This window comes from Drosophila virilis, chromosome 2 (genome assembly GCF_030788295.1).
Source record: "Drosophila virilis strain 15010-1051.87 chromosome 2, Dvir_AGI_RSII-ME, whole genome shotgun sequence".
Classification (NCBI taxonomy): Eukaryota; Metazoa; Arthropoda; class Insecta; order Diptera; family Drosophilidae; genus Drosophila; species Drosophila virilis.
The window spans coordinates 17931564-17955822 of NC_091544.1; the positions used below are offsets into that span (position 1 = coordinate 17931564).

General features: G+C 37.4%; 1 protein-coding gene across 3 annotated transcripts; it reads right to left on the bottom strand.

Annotated features, from left to right (window-relative positions):
* Positions 1-19520, bottom strand: Cipc (Clock interacting protein circadian). Of its 3 annotated transcripts, none has more exons than XM_002053459.4 (3): positions 18955-19520; positions 7567-7713; positions 1-1345 (listed from the first exon to the last, which is right to left on the bottom strand). In XM_002053459.4, the coding sequence occupies exons 2-3, from the start codon at positions 7706-7708 to the stop codon at positions 675-677; spliced, it is 813 nt and encodes a 270-aa protein (XP_002053495.2). In that variant the 5' UTR covers positions 7709-7713; positions 18955-19520; the 3' UTR covers positions 1-674. The 3 variants fall into 3 exon arrangements, with proteins under 3 accessions (XP_002053495.2, XP_070063122.1, XP_070063123.1); XM_070207021.1 differs by lacking the exon at positions 18955-19520 and adding an exon at positions 16874-17280; XM_070207022.1 differs by lacking the exon at positions 18955-19520 and adding an exon at positions 5234-5369 and having other exon boundaries at positions 7567-7706.
* Between the last annotated feature and the right edge of the window lie 4739 nt (positions 19521-24259).

Sequence of the window (24259 nt, forward strand, 5' to 3'; positions counted from 1 at the left end):
TTTTGATTACACAATTCGAATAAATTACGTTTCAAGTTGTTTTTTTTTTTTTTATATATGTATGATATATATTTTCTTGATAATGGGTTCTGAAGATCTTTTAATTACGTATAGTTGTTTGCTTGGCTTAGTTTAATAAACCAATTGCTTTGCAAGCGCTGTAGTTATAAAATTGTTATGCAAATATGTTTCGTACAAACCTAGGTATAACTAAAATCCTTTTTTTCTAAATATGTCGTCATAAATAAATTGTTTGATGTACAAAATGTTGACAGCAAACATACCTAATGGCTAAAAAAAAATGTTTCATTCTTGACTTTTGATTATTTTTGTGATAAGTAATAATATTTTCTTTGTTGCTTGATCGTGTACAATCAAATAATATTTTGTTAATTTATAAATGTAATCAGTACGAGTTGCTCTTAACTCAATTCCGCAGGTCACTACCATCAATTGCAATCTCAAAAATCGAATTGGAAAAAAAATTTATTTAAATTTGTTTGTGTTGTTTCCACTTTAAAATTGTAAATAAAATAAATGGACCTTACAAAGATATTTTTGGCAAATTCATTCTACTGATCCTACGATGCGTTGAAAAAATCTATTGGGTCGAATTGATGGCTGTGATACATCGGAATGCGGCATTATCTGAATCCCGCCGAAAAGTATGCAGCTCAGTGTCGCAAAACGTTGCTCTCTATATTGGTCGAGATTCCCTCACGAAAATGCCGATTCTCGGGATTGGCTAGCACCGAGGCAATGAACTTGGAGGTTTCCAACTGCAGCTGGTTCAAGCGATTCTGCAGAATCTCGTTGCGTTGCACCAGATTGATAGTTTTAAGGGCTATGGATAGCAGTCCATTTTGTGGGTGATATTTTGGGATTTGTTGTTCCTGCTGCATCTGCTGCTGCATGATTGGTTCGCGAACGAACACATAGTCCCGATCTTTCTCCTCATAATTATCATCATCCTCATCCATGTAAGAGCTATGATCACAAAATTTGGCTGTTGCTGTCTTGTTGTTTCCACAGCCACTGCAGTTGCTGTTGCAACAATTGTTATTAGCCGTGGTAGGTTGTAATACTGTTTTAATGTTGAATTGTTTGTTGTTGCTGCTGCTGCTGCTGGAATGTGTACGCACTAACTGAGATCTCATCTTGTTGTAATTGAGCTCCATGCGCTTTAAATGCTTCGTCTGCTCTGATATTATCTCGGCGACATGACCATTTGCAGCTGAAGTCGAGCCCAATGCTACACGTCTTGCGTTTTGTGGCAGTCTGGGTGTCATTCTGACACCACGGCGGCGTTTCCAACGACCTGTTGAGTTCACCGACCCATTGGCAGCTGCAAAACAAAACAAAATCAAACGTTAAGTTAAAGCCAAAGTTCAAGTAACTCAAGGTAAGCAAAGAAAACATTCAACATGGCGTGCGTCAACTTGCACAGTGACACAATCGCAGCGAAAGTTGATTTTCCAAGACAGGCACCCTCGGGACCCGAAAGTATGCAATGCAATATTTTGCAAGTTATTTCTAATTTAACTCTTAAGTCACAATGTTTTGCATATAACATCTAAATTCTTTTTAAAAGTCACAGTACTTAAAATTACTTTCTTGTTATACCCTTGCAGAGGGTATAATAATTTTGTCTCGAAATGTGTCACGCACAGAAGGCGTCATCGCCGACCCAATAAAGTATATATATTCTTGATTAGTATCAACAGCCGAGTCCATATAGCCATGTCTCTCCGCTCTAAAGCTATTAAGGGAACGATCGATTAAGCTTTTACATAATCGATCTTTTTGTTCAAAATATATTACTTTAAGTACTTTCATCAGATATCTTACCAATACCTGACATTTATAAGTCTTACTGTGCCCGCTACATGTATAAAAAATCGTATGAAATTTAGACCAGCACACAGCTATAGCTGTGGAGAAGTAGGATCTATACAAAAAGATTCTGTTTGCAAAAATATTTCAACAAACTCAGCATTTTTGAACTGCACTATTCTCACTTATCTGCAAAAGGTAAAACCCAGCAAGGGTATTAAATCTTCGTCGTATCGAAGATATCATTACTTTCGCGTTATAGTTACCCAAGCTAAACAATAAACTATGGAAAAGTATTGAGGGTTGATCCTGGCTAATATTACAGTACACAAATATTTAAACACATAATAAAACTTAATTAAATGAAAGTCTGATCAATATTAAACAAATGCAAATGACGCCATGCAAAATTAAATATATATATGAAATATATATATTCCCTCACTAAAAAGAGAATTACTATAGAATGACGAATAAAAGGCAGTCGCACTATTTCTTTCTAATTGATTTAATTTGCATTAAGATTCCACCGAGAGAACAACAAAACTATGCCAAAATAGGAAGAGTTCTCAATCTAACAAATAAATGAATGCTTCTCTTGTCAAAAAAAATTGACAGGCGAAAACCCACATTAAGCAAACTGAATCTTATATTGTTTCTGGAAAAAGTTTTAGTTACAAATTATTTGCTCTTTGAAAACAAATTTAATTTTCAGTTTTAGACTCTTTGATTGATGTTCAGCTTTTGCTAATCAGACTACCTGTCTCATTGTGTTCTATCTAAAAACATGTGTTTCTCTCAATGTACACGAAGTGTGTGTGTGTGTGTGTGTGTGTGCTTTGTGTGCTCATCGTGTGTGTCACAAAACGTGACCACAGCCGGGGCCAACATTTAACAACAAAAGCAGCAGCAATTGCGAAGCGTTTCGCATCAATTTGGAATACTCGTATGTGGGCACATGTACAATAAACGCGCCCTGCTTTAATCATAGGCATCGCACACTCGTCCGCATCGGCCACCAGCCTCGTCTGTGGCAGCGTCACCCTCACAACAGAAATCATATTCCAATTGGCATTTCCGTAACTGTGTCTATGGTCAGGGTCAGGCGGCAGCACAACAGAAAAGCTGCGTCGTCGGCAACTGTCAGCTGCTTGGAGCACATGGCAATGCACATTCGTGCATGCGCTGGTGCCTGCGTCAGAGCCGGTGCCGGAATCGGGTCTATCTGACCGCATTCAGAGCTTTGTTTGCCTTTTGCTAATAAAGCACTTTCTGATATACTGCACCAGTGCTGTGAAACGTGAGAGCGGCCATTGGCCCAAGGGCGTGTCCACGGGGGAAAAACGAGCAAAGAATCAGCTCTAAGCGTGTTTCTCTGGGTGCGTGTGTGTGTGTGTGTGTGAAGGTGATGCATTCAGAACGTTATTAATATAAATGCTAAAAAAGCAATCGAGAAACGTAAATAATACAACGAACTAGGCATCGATTAAATCTTTGAAGAAGATTATGAATTATCAATTAATATTCAATCCAGCATTTGCCGGTAAATAAGCTATAGATTATTATTGTCAATAAAATTAATAATTATATGAAAATATAAAATTATATGCTTATAGCTATATTTAATTAGGCTTTATTTTGATTATACAAAAAGTAATGAAAACGTGTTCCTCTCATTAAACTAATAGTTGGTTTCTGATTACAATAATTTTATCACAAAAGGTTACGTACTTATACAAGTTTTATTTATTATAGCCTTGAAGAGGGAACGATAATTTTGTTTCAAAATGAGTAACGCATAGAAGGAATCATCTCCGACCTCATAAAGTATATATATTCTTGATCTTAGTGTTTGTCTGTTTCTAAGAAAGCTAGTCTGTCAGTTTTAAAGCTATCGTCAGGAAACTTTGCTTAGCTGCCATTGGAACGATCGGTGAAATAAGAGTTTCTTCTATTAAAAACTTTTTGTTTCTTAAGATATTTAGACCAAACTCGGTATTTATTATTTTCAATATGCACCTCTTATAAGTATAAGCAAAATCTTATCAACATCGGACAATTATAACATGTATCTGCAATAGCAACGATAGGTCATGTCATGGATGAAAAATCTTATCAGCATTAGTCCAATATATAATATAAAATATTCTGTTTTCAAAGATATTAAAACAAACTTAGCATTTTCAATTTGCACTATTTGCACATAATGCAAAAGGGAAATGTTTGCAAGGGTATTGAATCTTCAGCATGCCGAACATATCCTTACTATCTCGTTTTTTTTTATTAAATTATATAATTCTATTGTTATGCAAATGACAATAAGCATATCAAGAAAAAACAATCGACAATAGCATTTATATGAATTCCAGCGATACGCAGGCAAAATCTATTTCTAGTAACCCCAACTGACTGCTGTGACCTATGACTGCCACCCTGTTGCATTAACTGTTGGGCTAAGCAATTTCCAATGCGAGTTTTAAACATATTCAAAATGATGCGATTTACAATTGAATACGCAAATATTCGGTTTGCAATATTGTTGTGGCGTTGACTACAATATTGTAGCTGTTGTTGCATACCCCCCGCAAGTCGCATAGTTGTCGTATCTTTCTGCAACGCTTTATTCCGGCCGTGTTCGTCATCGACTTATGCAAGAGGCATGCCGAGGTCCCCCACGAGGCACTTGCCCCCACCCGACTAAACAGCCCCAATGAACATTTATCTACCTATTTGTCGTTACTCGCACACTGCGTTGACGTATGGGTTTGTGCTTACGTCGGGGGGTCTAACGGTCTTGAGGTTTGTGGGTCTTATGACATGGCCCCATCATCACCATCAACACGGCGCGTTCCCACGTGCCAGCCACTCGCATCAAATTAGTTACCATTTATGCTTAATTAAAGCAAACAAGGTTCAAGCCATGGCATTAGGCACTTCCAACAAAGTCTGCCTCAATTGCTTTCTAAATGCATGCCATTTATTGCCACAACCGGCGTCTACATATATATATAAAAGTTAACAGGCCAAAAGTTGAACCCGTGCACACTGACACAAAAAGCAGCTACTTTGTGTAAATAAATTGATTTAGGGGTATATCAAATATGTGAATAGTCTACGAATAAATAAAATAATTTTTAAGGCTTTTTGTTAAATGATCTTGTTTTCTAATATTCTTGCGTGTCTTTGTCAATCAAAAATCTAAAGATTTTTTTATCATAGGATACTTTTGCAATAATTTAGAAATATTTTCAGATATTTTCGTATATTTATATTTATATATTATATATAGTTTGGGATCTAATAACACATTACTCTCATGAATAAAGAAATTTAAAACGAAATGGTAATAGTTTATATAAAAAAAAAAAAAAATCAACTTAAGATTGTTTGCAAATATTACTGTGTGATTTGCTGCCCACTGTGGATACCCAGGTTGTTACGTTGTCATTGACTAAGGGGAGAACGGGGGAGAGGCTCACAGTCGCCAGCACGTGGCTTTGTCACACCCATTTAGCATTCAACATTTTAACGTGTTGCTGGAAATTAACAGGAAACACAAAACAAAAACAAAAATAAATATACAAAAAAAAAAAAAAATGAACAAATAAAGAAAGCAAGCAAAGGTTCGCCAAGCAAGGCTGTTTAGCAGATACCCTGTGATATTAAATTTGTTCTACTATTTGAACAGACATATTCATAATTAAGTTAAGTATATATAAGTTTTTTATATCAAATATAACCCTCTTTGAGATAAGTAAGTTGATAAGAGAAAATGTACTTTTGATACTGATCAAGTCGTACACAAATGTACAAATTATAATTACCCTTTTGCTTATTGATTTGGCTACAGGATATGCAAAGAAAATCACTTGGAATGAATTGCGCTGAATATGGCAGCAATAATGTAAACAGCAACAACAAAAAGCATGGCTATAAAAAGCCAAGTCGGCAAAAGCTAAAAGCAAGCAAACAAATGTGGGAAAATTGTAAATAAGCTAGCAAAAGTAGCACAGTTGTAGCAATAACTGCAACAACAACAACAACAACAGCAGAAGCAACAACAACACCAATAACGACAATGAAAGGGCTACAGAAAACGTGCCACATCAAATGACATCGAAATAGAGGTTACGACACACACTCACACGTATATAAACGTGTGTGTACGATGAATTTGTTGTGAAAATAAATGCTTATACAAAATTTATGCAAGATTCTGCTGTGCTCATTCAAGACGCTGCCTTTTCAGCTATTCGTAATGTGTACGTTGCTTTTTACACATTGACCATTTCCCCAATACGTGAAATACAAGAGCTTTTGGTCAATTAGTCTCACACTCTGATGAATGATATTGCGATGATGAAATTACAGCTTGTCAACGTTCAAATACATTAACGAGCCCTGAGCTATGATCGATGGATATTAGTCCGAGTTAAGAGAGAAACCTCTCTCTTTTCTATTTGTGAACATATCTGACTCTGACTCTCTCTCTCTCTCTCTCTCTCTCTCTCTCTCTCTCTCTCTCTCTCTCCGTGCATCTTTATCTATTTATTTCTCTTTCTCGCTCTCTCTATATTCTTTATCTATATTTGAACACACTCAAGCCCCATCTTAGTGAATCTTTCTTTATTTTATTGTTTTGTTCTCCTCTCATTCGATTTTCACAATTTTCATCCCTTTCTAGCGATACGCGTAAAAAACATTATGTAATTAAATTGCTAGACCCAATAATTATTTGATTTACTTTAATTACAGTTTAATATACAGTTCCTAGAACATTAACTATGATATCTATTTAACCCTGTGTTATTCTTTATTAGAGTGCGTGCTGCACTAGCAGCTAGTTTTTAACATCAACTCATCGCAACGGACTGGTGCCTAAGACTTTGATATTTCAAGAAATCTCCCGTTGTTTCAGTCAACGTCAGCCGCTATTCCTATCCTATCTTTACATGTAACCATATACCGCTTATATAAATGTGCTGTGCATAACCACTCAAAGAGGGCGTGTCAGCATGACAAGAAAAGCAGGAAAATGCTGGAATTTCTGACGCAAATGGTTAACATAACCATCTGGCAGGCTAAAGAAGACAGTCACAGCAGCAATAGCAGCTGGAGGCACGTGGAATGTACTTGACATCGATATACTATAACGCAGCTTATTGAGAGCGCCCCCAGCTTCTTAATCTGTCTACATCCCTCACTAACAGTCAAGCTGTTAGCATCAACATAACGCAGGTAGCTTACGTGAAACCCCTAGAAATTTCCTTGCAGTTAACGACAATCGTTATGAATTTCCTATCTAGTCATGTGGCTTAGAACTCTTATATAAATGGGTTGTGCAGGTATATTTAAAAGGGCACATTGCTGACGCAAGTTGCTACCACAACTACGTTGCATTTAAAACAAAAACAGCGGCAACATAAAACACAAAGCAAGGGGACACACGTGAAGTGTACGCAACATTCTGCCACGTGATCAAGCATAAATATTAACGATTGGGATCAGTTGCAATTGAAGATGGACAACAGTGTAGCTTGAACAAGCTTACATAAATTAATTAAACGTGTTCCAGTAACGTGAGTGCCAGCAACCACCTGTTGACATAAGAAAAATCAAACAACAAGCCACACTAACAAAAATAACAACAATGACAACGCATGTCTAGAAACAAAGGTCTCTTCTGTTCATGTTACGTATACGTCCGATGGGACAGTCACCATTTATACTCACCATATCTCAACACTGCGCTGTTTTGTGCGACTCCAGCCGCTTTAGCATTGGCAAGTGCCACGCCCATTTTGCGAAGCCGTCGCCCATTCCTCAACTCCACCCCGAGCACTGTCTTCTCAGAGAAACAGATGGTGGGCGCCATTGGAACTGCAAGCAAACAAAATGCAAAATTAATTGGGCATCAAATTGATTAATTGATTGATTGACTTGTTGCCCAAGTGTCAGGTCCAGGTAAAAATAAGCCACAACAAAAAATTCAATAATACGGCCACGGGTTCAATCAACTTTTTGCAACAGTTATTTGTCTGAGTACTTTGCAAATGTTGATTAGGCTCAACAAAGATATTGTGGAAGTAGTCAAAAGTTCAATCATATTTAACACGTGCCACAAGATAAGTGATGTCTGAAGTGCTAAGTTATATTTTCATGTCATTTCAATGGGTTTCTTGATAAAGCGCATTAATTTATTATTGCAAATATAGTTGAGTAAATTAAGAAGGAATATTAAACAGCCTCAATATTTTTTTTGATAAGAAAGAAATAACTAAGCATCACAGAAAGCAGAAAGTTGCGTACATTAGCCATTCAGCCCGCAGACTTCAATAACTGAAACCGAAACCAGCTGAAGCCATCGTTTGTAGCCATAGCAACTACAGCTAGAACAATATTTAATTGTCTTGTTGTCCCTAAGCGGCTGAAACTCATTAGCCATGCCCCAAATCTGAGCATAGACTGTGTTTATATTAGCGGGTTTTGCCATTTACGCAAAAGGTAAATAAGCCGGGGCATATGCATATATACAAAATTCAAAAGCACGAGAAATTCGCTTGCTGCTTACCAATATATATATATAGAATTTCTCGCGCTTTTGAGTGTTGTTCCTGCTGTTGCGGCTGGCATTGTTGTGCTGTCAGACAGATGAGCCCAAGACAAATTTAAATTGAAGAGGCCCACAAACAACAAGAGCCGCAGCAAAATGTTATTGCCGGCACGTGTATCTCTTGAGTGTAATTACATTTAGAAAGTGTACGGCATTGCGGCCACCAAAAATTATTTTCCTTGGAAATCGCTTGTGGGGCGTTTTGGGGCGTGGGCGTCACAAGGCGTCGCATCACGTCAAATAAGCGGCTTTCACAATGCCAACAGAATTGTTTTCGATATGTCAATATGCATAGCTGAAATTACAATTTAGTATTTATGTGTTTTGCCCTTCAACATCCGGTAGAATAAGAAATATTTTCAAGCTTGTAGGCCCACGTCTAAGCCAACGTCTTAGCCACAGCTACGCATAAAATGTAACAAAAACCATGAAGCGTAACGTATGCCAAGCTCAACGAATAGCCCCACTGGCATATTTGACGTGCACGCGCCATTTTCTGTATCCCTTGCGTGTGTTGAGACGGGGAGAGAGGGTGTCGGGCAAGCTGGATGAGATTTTGGGCGAAACTGAATCATATTCGCACAAGCCGTAAAGAAATAAGCCGGAAATGTAAAATAGAGACAGCAGCTAAATTGAAGCCTTAACGGATCTTTTAATACACTTACGACACTAATTTTATAAATCTTAAAAAATTTATAAAAAGAAAAAAAACATATAAAAGCTTATAGAGTCTCATTATGTTAGATTTCTACAAAATAAAATGCTCCTTTTTGCCCGTTTCTATGTCAAATATTAATCGAGAGTAACTATGCTTAATATTTAAGCATTGACGATTTATATCTCAAAGCAACCTCTAAAGTGGTGATTTATATCTCAAAGCAACCTCATGTGGTTTCGCATATTTCTATCTTGCGTTCTTCCTGTGAGCATCCAGTTTAAGACATAAAGACTGTGAAAAGGCAGTGGAATGTTGTAGCTAGATTTTCTTCGCAATGCCATAGTCAACAGTCTACGTTGACCAACTATCGCTTACAAATATATAAATAAAAAAAAGGTCGGAAGAGAGAAAACCCCCTTGCGTATTCCACTCACAAAGTGGACTGGTGATTCTCGCTTGCGTCGAACTGGACACTAAACGAGCAACACGTGCCACTGCTGGCAAAAAAAAAAAAAAAAACAAAACAAAACATTGACTCATACGCAATCTTAAGTAGATATTACTCATGCTAGAAACAAATACGTAACGGGGTGTGCATGTCTGGCACATGAGTCGGGTATTTTTAAAACAATTTGAAACACGCGTAGGCCTACCTGTAGATACCTGGAGGTCATTTCAATCAATGGCCATAATGAGAACTGCCACAGCGTGCGCATAAATTAGCCAAATAATTATTCGACACGACATGCCAGCAGTCACAAGTCAGGCTCACCTAAGAAACAGAAACCTCCAACTCGTTGATTTTTAGGAAACGGCACGGGAAATTGGCCGCACAAATTGTTAGAGTGTTTTTGGCCAATTACTTTCGCGAAGGCGACTGACAGCCAGGCCAGCATCGCTCTGAGCCCATATTAAATTGATATTGTCAACGCAGCAAAAAAAAAACACATAAGAGAGCAAAAACAAACAAACAAACAAACACAAGTTCAAGAAACTCTTGCTGCTTTAGTTGATTTTGAAGGCGTTTTCATATTGAAGTTTATTTGGCGCACATCTTGCGGGATGACTCGCTGCCGGGGCTATTGTATCGCAACAGCAACAACAACAATGGGACGAATGCTTATGATATGGTATTTTCTTACGTCTGCTGCACACACACACACACACGCACACTCATACACAGATACACACACATACTTAGAGTAGCCGAATCATCTGCCTTTCCTGCTTATGTTCTGAGAGCACGCAAGTCATGAAAAGCGTTTTATATTGCACATGGGCTTTATTTTGTTTAAATGCCGTAATATATTAGCCTTTTAATTTGTAAGCATGTGATAACTCAACATTCATTAGCTTAAGCAGAAGTTTATGTGATACGAGTATAACCCTTAGCATTGAAATTAACACATTAACTATACGCAATGTAAACATAAGAAACGCATGTGCATAAAAAGTTAGCATTTGTAATTTTAAGCTGTTCGTCTCACATTGCGTATACGTTATACTTTCAAGGCACCGCCTCTCATCAGTGGTCCATTTCAGACTATTGAATCGCCATCTCAGTCATCTCAGTCTAATACCCTTACACGTGCCGTGTATCGCAGACATAACAAACAAGAAAAATTTATTTTACTGCTAACAAAAACGTTTTAAGCGTTGAGCAAAAATTAGAAAAGAAAACAAGCGAAAAAAAACTTTCCATTGGCGTTTTTCCCATAAACGTTGTTTGTTTGGGATTTATACACCGACTCGCACGTTGCTCAATTTATAGCCAAACAGTGGGCAGTAAGGTTCATTTTAAATGTTTAAAATTTAGTTTGGACTCGCAAAAATATGAAAATAAAAAGCCTAAATGATTTAATATGTTCAGCCATCAGTTTGGCAATTTATGGGGATTCACATAATGTTAGTCTAATTTTAAGGTCCGGAAAAAAATGGATTATTTCTGATTTAAAATGTATTGAGCATTTCATTATTTTTTTCTGTGGTTCTTTGTTTCAACCTTTATATTACATTATTACATATATTTACATTTGACATATTACATATATTATATATATATATTATATCGCATGCAATCCACATGTGGAATGTATTTGAATATTAAGCAACAAATTTATGTTAATAAAATTAAACTGCACTTAGCGTGCACGTATATTAATTCCATTGGGATTCTAATCTATGCAGAATTGTGTAGACTTCGTTTTTACTATCTAATACTTCTTTGACGTCAGCTCGAACTGTTTGTTGCTAACGAAAATTGCCGACGTCTACAACAATCATAAAGTAAAGCAACAAGACAGGTAAAGTGCTAATTTACTTGTTATCTCAATTCCGTAAAAGGTAAGGAGAAACAAAATATACTAAAAAAAAATGCAAGCTATGAAAGGGACGGAACAAATATACCGAAGCTGAGACAATAAAAATGTCTTGTAATTGTAATAAAACATCTAGAGTTCACAAACGTGTCTTAATTTGGACAGAAGAGCCCAATACAAATGATCTAAGCGTTACAGCGAAATCAGAATATAAATAAGTAGAACCATGTCGCAAACAATAAGAAATCTATACATACAAATAGGACTTATCAATAAAGAGCGAGAGACGAGAACGTTATGGGTTTTGGTAAGTGTGCAGTATTGCCAATTGAATTGCCAGCTAGGCGATAAAAATTTATGATGGCAGCAAGCAAAGCAAATAAAAAGCGAAACATTAAACGAGCCACACGTGTACCAAACGATGACCCAATTGCCTTGGCAATGCCACAAAAAAACCGCCAGCGCCACGCGCAAACTGTGCCCAACGCAAACACAAATACAAATAACAATACACTAATACGAAAGGTTCCACAAACAGCAGCTTGTTAAAGAGTCAGAGAAGTCAATTCCCCTCCCAAAAAAAAAGCACCTACAGACATTGTGCTATTAATTAGGCCGAATCTTATTTAGTTACCCAAACGGACAGCCCACAATAAAAACACACCAGTTTTTCCATATATAATTATGTCACGTACAAAGGGCTTATCACGTAGCTAACGGAATTGCTATTGCTATTTATAATTAGCTGAAATCACAAACATTATTACTTATAATAAATAACGTCAGCAGACTGATTATTTCAAGTCAATAAGTTCCATAAGTCCTGCGTTCCACGAAATATTAATAAGTGTTATTATCGTTGCTTTTCTTATTTTTTCCTAATTGCTTCTAAGAAAGGATTTCCTTGAATTGTTCTAGTCTCATTTCCAGTTCAGTAGATACAAATAAATTAATTAATTAATTACTAAAACTGTCCCAATCTCAAATATTGTCTATAGCTTCAGGTTCCTGTTAGTCCGGGTAACTTTGCTAACATTAATTGGAATTACATGATAATTACGTTATGTGTCCTCCATTGTCACTTGGTACAAAACGAAGTCATATAACATTTTATTTAATACATTTGCTTAACCGCCAATTGTATTGTAATACAAGTTTGTTTGCTTGAAAAAGCAAAAAAGAATCTACAAATTTCAAATAATGAAATATGACAGGGCAAAAAAATTAAAAGTAAAAAATAAATAAAGCAAATAACCAAAACAAAGATTGTGTTTGTTATAGAGCGAAAGACTTGCAATACAATAGATCAGTTGTAGCGCGTCTTGTGTTGACGGCACATGGCAACCAGGAATAATCAATTGAGCTAAACATATCCGACTGTCAAAATGCAATAAAATTGGCATTGTTCTCTGTGGAACCGTGTACGCAAATACAAATTTAAAACATGACACAAAATGCGTCGTCCAGTGATGAATGTTGGCCATTTATTCATACCTATGTGAAGCATTCATTTTCAGTCCCCATTCAGACTGTTTTTTTTTTTCTTCTTTTTTGTTTTTTGTTTGTCTTCTTTTTATGCCCAGCATATTTAATGCATTGATAGCTAATTGGAGGTAGCTTTTCAGCTTAATGAATGAACGCGTTTAACGGCCCATGCATTACGCTAATGTGAAAATTCGAATTTGAATTTGAACCGGAATGAGAATGCGAACGTGAATCTAAATGTGAGCATTTTATTCCGCTCGTTTAATTGGCACATCATAAAATGCGAAACATTTAACGTAATTAATTAGTCTCGCATATATTAAACGCACAGACACACTTATAATACCTACTAGACCGGCACGTGTAGCGCCTGCTGGGCACTGGGGCGTATACTTGATGTGGCATTACTTCCGCTTTCGACGCACCCATAAGTTCTTTGTTGAAACGGCAAAAGCTCTACAAAGCTAATCATAAAGTAAAACAATTCACATCAATCTTCAATCCATTCCTATTAAAAACTCGTCTATTAATAGCTATCACGTGTTTCGATTCAAACAAAAACCACAAAATTCAAATCAACGCAATTTCAACGTTGCCGTAAATTATCAACAATGATACTACAGTTTTAAAATATAACCAATAATTAACTTGCTGCACTTGTTCAGATATAAATAAATACAAATATAAATATATATAAATAAATACAATACAAAAACGTATTTGCAAAAATTGCTTAGTCATTCACTTGTTGTTCATTTAAAAATATCGATCAAATAAAATTATATCTCCGTATTTTTAACAAAATATCTCTTTTCTTCCTGTAAATAGCAGACAGTCTTCATATATTAAGCATACAACGCTGTTTAATCAAAAATTCACAAAGTTCAATGCAAAAGTGACATATACAAGAAAGATAAATATTGACAAGAACATTTACTTCGTATCATGACTGTGCAGTTCCTAGAATTTTCAATAGATAAATTTGCATTGGACAAATGTGAAATTTCCCTTTAAATCCGTTCTAAGCTAAGCAAAAACTCATTGAAAATGCAACACATGCCGCCAGTCAAAGCCGAAAGCAGAAAAATTTGTGTATTTTATTTATAAACTGAATAAATACTATAAGGCTTATCGGACAAAACTATTTATAAGTAACATATGCAAAAATCACATACACAAATATTAGTGTTATTTAAAGCAACAAAAATGCTAAGCGCGGGGCTTGATAAGTCATTCGGGCAAACACGCGAAGCACACTCATGCATATATATATATATATATATGTATGTATATATTATATATACATATATTCGAAAACCAACTCAAGCTTTTGAGTAAGCAAATGTTCGTGGCACAGAAGGAGCTGCAGCTGTGGCAGCCACAGGAAGATAGAAACAGACATAGAAAATACACCGCAGACCATGGCGAAAAACAAAAGCCAACTAAAAGGCGGCGCGTGTGTTTGTATTTATTATTGTTTGGCCATCATCATCATTATCATTATCATTACCATTATCGTTATCATTGTCTTTGCGGTACTGGGTCTGGGACTCAGACCTCTTCTGTTTAATTTATGTTTACAAAAATAATTCGCTAATGTAGCCATTAAATTAGCTAAAATAACAACAGTAACAGAATTTAGAAGACCTCGGGCTGCATGTCTACTAAATGCCCTGTTTTTAATAAGCAACAAATATATAAATCTTCAAAAAAGAAAAAACAATCAGCAAATTTGGAAAAGAAATCACTGCTTACAATATTGTAACAAATACAAATCGATTAATTTTGTTATGCAAATAAGAAAATTTACAAAATAAAATATTGCATAATATGATTTTTTCATTAGTTAAGTGCATTTTTATTTTGATGTTTTCTCAAACAAAATATTTACTAATTGAATAGAATTCACTTTCCATTATTTTAAGGCAAATTACTTGTGTAAGTTCGGAACGCAACTGCAACATTATTTATATGAAAATAATTTGTATTGCCTAACTCACAGTCAAGCTGAAATACCCGTTGCTACATTGACAGGGTATATACAATGATCAAAGACAGCTTCGTGTCTCTGTTCTCTGTTTACCTTCGTCTATTGTCATGTCAAAACTGCCGCACGTGCGACACTTAATGACCGCCGGTCATCACAATGCGCACACAGTGTTCGTAGTGCATTGTCGGCGAGAGACGGCGAAAGACGACGCATACACACTCACAAAAACACAGATACACACACACGCTCGCACACACAAAAGCAAACAGCACGCGCGTGTGGCAATTTACAGTTATATGCGATGGCGTGTGACTCGCATTATTGGGTCAGTAATTAGCTATTCTAGTTATCGCAGTTGTATTTATTGGCGCTACACTGCCGCTAATATAAATGCCCCCGATGTGTACATATGGCCTACGATGTGCCACTGTGCTAATGGCCGCAAATCCCATTACGATTTGTAAATCGTTAATAATCTGTTAGATGTGAACGCCTAAATAAAACGATTTAAAAGCGTTCAGCGACAACCCAACAAAATATTAATCGTGCTGTATAAAGGCCTTGCTAATACTAAACAAGGTTCAACAAATAATTACTCATACACCATGTGGTACTCAGAAGTTATATACACGGTAACCTTATTTGCAAGTTGTGATGAAACAGTTTGAATCACTAAAAATGAATGAATGATAAATTAAATATTTAAACATTTGCAGCCAAAATAATACAAAGATTACACCGTAAGGGAGAACGCGAACAATTGACAGCTGGAAAGCGCTTTATCGATAGTAATATGAATGATTTTGCCTTACTTATAGTCTGGATTTTAAAAACTGACAGCATTCACGTAGTTCAAACTTATTGTATTTTAAAACTGGAAAGCCCTGAGGTCTGCAACAAATTAAACAATATGTATTTTACATTTCAGCATGCAGTCTGTACAACAATGTATCAAATAAATAACAGAATAATATAAGTTTTTATTAATTTAATCAAAATGTATTTCAGCGGCAGTTTTTACTATTTACACATTAAATTAATACCCTGACCCATTGAAAATGGGTAAAGCGGCTATAATGGTTTTGTGCAAATGTATGTAATAGGGCAAAGGACACATCTCCGACGCCATTAACTATATATAGCCGAATCAATCTAGTCATCTCCGTCTTAATATGTATAAGCGGGCCGATCTCAGAACCTGTAAGAGCAGGAGACTGGAAGAAGAAGGTGCAGGGTATCCCATAGTCGGGCATTCCGACAAGAGCACTGAATCTTGTTTATATTTATACCTTTATGCAATGCTTATCTAATCCTTGCACAGTCCAACAAATATTTCGCGAATAACCAGCGTAAGCAATAAAATGAATAAAAACCCGACTTCATTTCCTAATATCCCACGAGCATAAAAGGGACATATAACTAAGCTCCCTAATAAGGCGTAAAATTAACATAAAAAATAAACAAAATTAATTGTCATTGAAAATTAGTCAAAGTTTTATTGGTTTTGCTACCGTTTAGCAGACCAAAAAGCGTGTATTGTATTTAATTTGGAAATGCTTTAACATAGTCCACACACACACGCAAGGCGATTCCATACACGTGTCGCAGCTAAAGCCGGTATACAATTTAAAAGCCAAATTTAAAACGAAAAAGCGAATTAATTTGTAGTTGCCTGCATAAATTAAAAAGACTTTGTCATTCAATCGCAGTTAGAGAAGCGGACGCGGCCGTCAGCTACGTCGACTGTGACGGTGACAGCGGCCGCGGCAGCGGCAGCGACGGCGACTGCAAAATGGCGATAATTTCGTTGCCACGAGCTGCACACATACATACAGACTGTTAATGTGTGTGTGTGTGTGCGCGCGGGGAATGGGAGCGCAACACAAGCCATAAAGTGAGTAAAAAAAAAACAACAACAACAATTCACCCAGCTAAACACTTTTAGGCAAGCAAATACAAAAACATTCCATACTCACTGTCTCTTGCATGGCATTTTCGTATATTCAAATTAAGAATGTAGGGCGCGTGAGAGAACATGCAAAAAGAATCGCAAAAGTTCCGCTGGGTGCACAATTTCAAAGTTAACAAACACACGAATTCACTCTCACATGATGTTAATGAATTTTTATGCTGCTGTCTCTGATGGTCTTGTGTGTATGTGTATGTGTGTGTGGGGTGTGATTTGCTCTTGTTGTTTTTATTGATTCAACGGCGCACGTGTTGCGGCTGGGGTAGTCGATCTGGCAGCGCTTCTCTCCCCTTTTGCCAACACAATGCGGGGCAGAGAGTCAGTTTGTTTGCAGCGATTTTTCTTGTTTTGCTATTTTTCGCTGCTGTTTGTTTTTATTTTCGAAGGCCTTTTATTTGTGTATTTTGGTTAAGCTTGAAGTTTCAATGCACAACGCGTTCGAGCCTTAATTATAAATATATTATTATGGAAACGCCATGGGGTGTCATGTATAGAAGGGCTACCCTGTTCCTGTTACACACTTAAAAGGATTGTTTGCATATTTCAATAACCTCCACTTGGTGAATATATGTATATACTATTAATATTACGTATACGTATTCAAAATGAAGGCCATTCGACTAGTCTGTAAGAAATGAAGTGAGAAATTTAACATAATATCTATTTTACTCAATGGTTAGAATTAATGTGTATAGTTTGCTTATAGCCGATTTCAGACCACTTTAATTTGTTGACTAAGCTTCTATTTCCGGGATAATCAATGTGTGAAATCTCTGAATAATTTGATAACTATTTGCTCACCTCAATTCATTTACATACATCGTTTATTGAAATTACTTTATTATAATTTTCGTTAGATTTACTTAATTCTATTAGCTACGAATTATGTGGTTTTTAGTTGGTTAAATAGTGACCACAATTGCAGCGCCTGCCGGAATCAAAGTGGAATTTGAAGCCAAACAAAGGCCTTGATTCACACAAGTTGTCGAATATGTTGTCAAAGTCACAGCTGGATTCACTTTATTGCTGAACACGATAAAAATAAATAATAATATAATAAAGCGTCGCTTACGACAAGCAATACGCATTTGTTATTGTTTTTTTCTTTTTTTATCTTTCGGTTTTTTGTTTAAGTTTACTTTATGAAACGCTTCGCACGCTCCACTTAATGAGCGGCAATTTCCATTAAGAATTCTACAAGTGGGCCTGGTACCAGAAAACGGGAACGGAAGCATCAACGGGCAATTGACATAGGAGTAGTTCTAGGAAAAATCAGGTGGAGCTGTGCAAATGTTATGAAAAACTCAGCATTTGTAAAGAGATAAAAAATGTTAAGCATATGTTTGGCTGCGCTCTCAACTTTTTATAACAATGTATGTTATTGTTGTTTTTAGTTATTTTTTTACTTGTATTTTTAATTTATATTCTCAACAGTTTTTATAAATTAGAGTGCTATTGTTCATTTTATTTGTTTTCTAACTTGCATTGCTATATTTAAAACAGATATATTTTAAAATGCTTTCAAATCTGGTATATTTTATTTTTAGATTATGCTCACTTGAGAAGTCAACAACACGCATACGCCATGTGCAGCACTTGGACAACTGCAGTCGCAGCGTGCGGTGCGAACAAAAGGCCAAAGGGCTAACATGATGCGTCAGCAATCAAGGGAGAAGCATACACAGGGAAATACATGCACACCCACACTTGAGCACACACACACATATACTTTATGTTCGCCCTTGAGAAGGTGACGCAAAAAATTTGATTAGGAGCTATGCTGCATGGCGGGCAGCATAAGCACAACACAGAGCCACAAAGTTCTTTAATGCATGCCCATACACAAGCACGCACACACACACACACACACACACACACACACAAACACTGTTATATTGATAATAGCAAAAACGAGCTAGATAACGCGAGAGTAAGAAGCGGCGAATGCGAGCTAAAAGCTCTCTTCGATATTGAACTGGTTGCTGGTGGACATTTATTTATGTTTTCATCTTTCTTTTTATGGTGTTGAAAAGCGAGCGGCTAATACTAGAAGATGAATGGGCCAGTTTATGAGAATAGGTAACTTACCCGTTGGTGTGTTGGAAAGCGTTGAGCAGAAAATGTAGCTGGAATGTTTGCGTTAACAGTTGTTGTTGCTTAACAGCTGTTGCCTGCTGCTTTGTTGCTGGGCACACTCTAACACAAACTTAGAAGGCAGGGAGCGGGCGACGCAGCATAAACACGTTTTATTTTATTTATTGCACACTCATTGAAACTAATGAGCATTCTTGTTGTTTTCACACGCTTTTAATCTATTCCTTTCTGGGCAGTCTCACCGACAACAGCAACAACAAAAACACCAACGATAAATGTGGCGCTGACTGCGACGGCGACGGCGACTGCGACGCGAGATGTGTGATTGGAGACAGACGACGCGAACGACGCTACTGTTGGCGACACGCGCGCAAACAAAACTTTCGCTTTCGTTACGCGATAGACACCAGCACTAAAGCACACAAATACATACACACATATACCGATACTATCTTACCAGTTCTCAGTCAGACACAAAGTACGTAAATGCTGAGTGCCTTGGAGCTATGAAGTTTTACTCAGCAGACTTATTTTAGCGAAGCGCATCCAACGACAGCGCACAGCAGAATGAAGCCGCGCTAGCACTGCGCGTCGTTTAAATATACGCTGGCAGCAGCAGTGGCTGTACACCCGACGCAAATGTCGAAAGTGTGTTTACCACAACAGTGGTAGGCAGAGCCATGAGGAAACTATTTTTAGTTAAGCTTAGTCGAATTAAAAAAAAAAAAAACAAATACCACAAATAAAAAGAAATAAATAACTATATGCTTATAAACATATTTTTAAAGCATATTTAAGTTTTGCTGGGCATGTATGTTCATTCATATTTTCGACTCTATCCACGAAATTCAGGGTTAATTGTTTTCATAGCATTATTACCTTAACAGCTCGTGCGGCATTATGCGTACACCTTATCGAAACACTCTTGAATCAATAAAAGAACTGCGTGTGCGAGTGAGCATCACAAAATAAACAAAAAAAAAAAAAAAAAAAACAATATAAACAACAATCAATCGTAGAGCAACTATTTTTAAAACAGTAAATCTAATCTTGGCAAATTATGGACACACATATCATCTAAAAGTGCCCACGCGTTTATTTTTGATGCCTGCCAAAACCAAAAAATGTTGCCAGCAACAAATGTTGCCGCAACAAATGCTGAAGCAGTACAATGTGTAAGTATTTAATCTTTGGGCCTAGCTCGCGTTTGTCTCTCTTTCTCTCTCTTTAGCTCTCTTTTGGTTACACTCGACCTGGCTCCACCGCCCTTTAAGTCAATTTTGTCGCACGTGTCGGAAATTTTGTTACGGCCGATTGCTTTTTCAATGGTTTGAGTTTGTGTTGGTGTATGAGTGTGCTTGCGACTGGTTCTGTGTGTGGCTGTGAATATTTTGTTAGATTCTCTCATGCTGATGCGCGCTGTACGGACTAATAAAAAGGTAATTCAATGCCCTATGCCACGAGCAGGTGACGCTCGCCCAGTTAACGGTAAACATAGTCAGCGGGTCAGCTTTCCGGTTTTGCGATTCCTTGTCAAAATGAGCCGCTGCAAAACCAAAGCAGAGCAATACACACACACACACACACACTGCAAAAGGCGTAGCGAAAACAATAAAGATGAAATTAGCATAACACATGACTTGCCTCTCGACAGTCATCAGCTGTCGCCCCTCTCTTATTCACTATCCACCTACTGACAATGCCTGTGTGTGTTTTAATAGGTGGGTGTGGGTGTGTGTTTGTGTTTCTTTTTTTTTTTTTTTGCTTGGCGGCAGACACTTCTCAGTTTCAATTGCCAACACGTGTGAGAGCGCGAGTCGAACAAAGCACAAGGAGAGCAAACAAATGTAGCTGCTGCTGGTGGGTATTTTGTGGTGGGGGGGTTGGGATCTGGATCATTCCACTCCCTAAAATGGCGTCAGAGTTGCTGTAAAAGTTTTGCGCGCCAACGAAATGGAAAATTAACTTGCACTCGGCGCACGCAGATGGAAGGGGACAGAGGGCGCATAACGGAAACGGGGGCGTGTCATGCTGTTGTCTCGCACTTGCGTCAATGGATAGCGCGATACAAGCATAACGCCAGCCATGACCATTAAAAGTGCGTAATCAGACGGTGGCAAATTTACTTTTGCAAGTCGAATCAAACACGCGCCAGCCGCAACAACACCACCGCCCCCTTTCCCAATAACCAAGCAACCCATCAACCGATACAGCGACACGGTCAATGTTTCTGGTCTTAAACAAACGAAAACAGGAAGGTATTCATATGAATTGAATCCACAACGAAAATCGTATGCTCTTTGAATATGTATATTAACAGAAGTGCCCAATAAAATGTTCATTCGAAATATTGTTTATGCGAACTCAATTTACCTCAAGTATATGAAATAGAGATGAGCTCGTGTCGTGTTGTTTCGCGCGACAAAAGCAAAATATTCTTAAAAGAAATTCTGGAATACAGTGAAACTTTCCATAACGGACAGCTCCCAGAATCTGTCTTTTTGCTTAACTCCAATTAGGCATTTAACATTTATTAAACATTATTAGGGGTTCCGTCTTATAGCCAGACATAAACAACGCCATTTAAGGGAGCTTTCACTGCAAACATTAGATTAACGATAAACCACTTTGAGGATCAGTAAATATGCTATTAATTGTTACATGTTAGGAAACACAACTATGTTTCACATAAATACATTTTATACATTGTGTAGGGTTTCATGCAAACAGTTATACCTAAACAGGTGAAAACATGGTTCGTATTATGTTTAAGCAAAGTAATTTCCCGACACGCGCACAACTCTGCAATACGTATGGACATTGAATGTATGTGAGTCGCTTTTATGTCGGCGCTTGCCAAAATAATGTCAGCAATATGGCATGACAGCCAGCGATATACATATGTACGGTTATCAATAGATGTCCGGCGGATATTTTTAGACGACTCAGCGAAACGCGCATGTAACAATAACAATATCAATAATCATAATACAAATAAGTTGACTTGTACTTGGGTACCGGTTTTTCTTGCATGTGTCGAAGCTAAATTTTGTTAGTGTTCGTTATTTTCGGTGTTATTTTTGTTATTTTTAAAATTTGTTTGGCACTGCAGGCACTTCTACACGCGCAATGTCAAGGCCTCCCCATAGAATGCCCGAAAATAAAATGACCAGGTGTAGAACCTAGTAGAGAGACACGCGCCGAAACATTGGACTCACATATACTTACATATGTGCATATATATGAATTTGTTCACATCAATTATATGCGCGCCAGTGACTCCCGTTGCCCCCCGCAGCTTAATGGTAATACGCACACTGATAGTGTCAAACTGATAACGTCTTAAACACGTCGACATCACAGCCAATTTTGCTAGCTAATTTCTAAATCGCAAAAATGTTTGGCAATATTCTATATAAAAATCAATAACCTGAACTATCAAAGATTAAAAATTTAAACCTGTAACGGTTGCGAAGCGCGTAGCAGTGAGCCTTTGAGTGCCATCACAAATAGCACACTCGCCTTGCAAAAGCTGAGTGCAAAGCAGCATATTAAAACATTTTCTAGAAGCAGTTCACACAAGCAGTTTAAACAAGCAGTGCAGCTCGTTTAACGTATTTTCAACTGGGGTTTGGGTAAATTGCACGCAAAGATACATTTAAATAAAATGTTTTAGACTAATATTAATAAGGCATGCACATTGAAGAGCGAAATATGTTTAAATTATAATGATACACTTACAGAGTTAATAAAGACATGAAGCTTAGCTAATGTTCTCCACTTGATGATAGTTCGTATATATATCCTTAACAGTATATTTTATATTGTCAAAAGTCGTATTGCTGTTCAACAATTTAAAGCATAAATTTGAAATGAACGGAAATATGGGACGTATTCATAATATAGGCGAAAAGGGATGAAAATATGACTTGAGTTTTGAGTTTTGAACATATCAGTAGGCTTTCTATGGATGAAATCTGTTTGGTTTTCATATTTAATACGCGTAGGCTTAACATTTTTGGTAGGTTAATTGTGTTGTTGCCCAAACGGCGCAGAAAAATCAATTTCCAACATTTCAATAAGCAAATGCTAACTACTTGCAGCCCCGTTCCAGTTCCAGCTGAGCCTCCACCTTGGCAAATTGAGCCTTTGCCAACGACACCCAACAAACAACAAATAATGCCCAAAGCACCGAAACTGAAGCTGCGGCCAACAACTGGGGCCGACAATAAAAGCAGGGCAAAAAATCTTAAAAAAAAAAAATAAAAACTAATCAAAGCAGAACTCATTAAGCATAGTAAAAAATTATGCTATTGTAATAAAATGGTTAAGCCGAAGCCGAAAATCGCACAGGCAATCGAATTAAACAGCCAATGGCCGTGGGCGCTGGCCAAGCGCTGCCAAACAAATTGCCGGGAAATCCCAAGTACCCCAAGTATCGCAAGTACCCCCAGAGAGGCACCAAAGTGCCAGGGCCAAGACCGACCAGGTTGCAAGTTAGTTTTCATCGATAGCGAATTTATTATGCAAAGCAGAAGCGGTAAAAGATCAAAGCGCAGCGATAGCAGATAACACGCAAAAAGTACAAAAACTACCAACTGCTGCCCAGCGATCGATGAAGAGGCCAACGGACAAGTCGCTGATGTGGACGAACTGAGCTGAGGGCGGCCCTTTTTTTTTGCCCGCACAAATAGATTAGTTTCACATGGCATCGAGAGCCGGGGTTTTAGGGCGCCATATTGCACACTGGGCCCGCCAGCCGCCGGCCGCCAGCAGAAGTTATGAAAAATTAATAATAATGTCGAATCGATTGATTTCAGCGAGTGCAGCCGGCACCAGCCGGCACCAGCCGGCACCACTGCACCACCTAGACGATCGGTCGTCCTCCGTTTGGATCGAATTGACTTGGTCAAGTTTGGTTGCCTCCGGCGCCTTTTGGACCACTCAACAACAAGCCACACGCTTATGTTCTCTCTCTTTCTCTTTCTCCCTTCATCTCTCTTCTTCGCCCAGTGCGTGAGTGTGAGTGTAACTGTAACTAAAAGAATTAAGAGACGCGAGAGAACCTCTCCGAAACTTGAAATACCCTGTGAACGAGTTAAGCATTATGTATGAAAAATGTTATTTATTTTAATTATTATTTGATTAAATATGTTATAAACTTAAAAATATTCAATTCTTCGAGCTTTAGAAAGATCTTCATAGAATAAGATGTATCAAAATATCAATGTTATATTTTTAATAAGTATTCATGCTCGAGTCGGGAGTGCTCAAGTGGAAGATGCCGTGTGGCGATGCC

Excerpts from the sequence above, each read along its gene's own strand:
- Cipc (XM_070207021.1), bottom strand. The coding sequence starts at position 16,934 with ATGTTCTCTCACGCGCCCTACATTCTTAATTTGAATATACGAAAATGC. Across the intron at positions 7,714-16,873 it reads AAAATGCCATGCAAGAGACA|TTCCAATGGCGCCCACCATC; the intron begins GTGAGTATGGAA and ends GTTTGCTTGCAG. Across the intron at positions 1,346-7,566 it reads CAGCGCAGTGTTGAGATATG|CTGCCAATGGGTCGGTGAAC; the intron begins GTGAGTATAAAT and ends TTTGTTTTGCAG.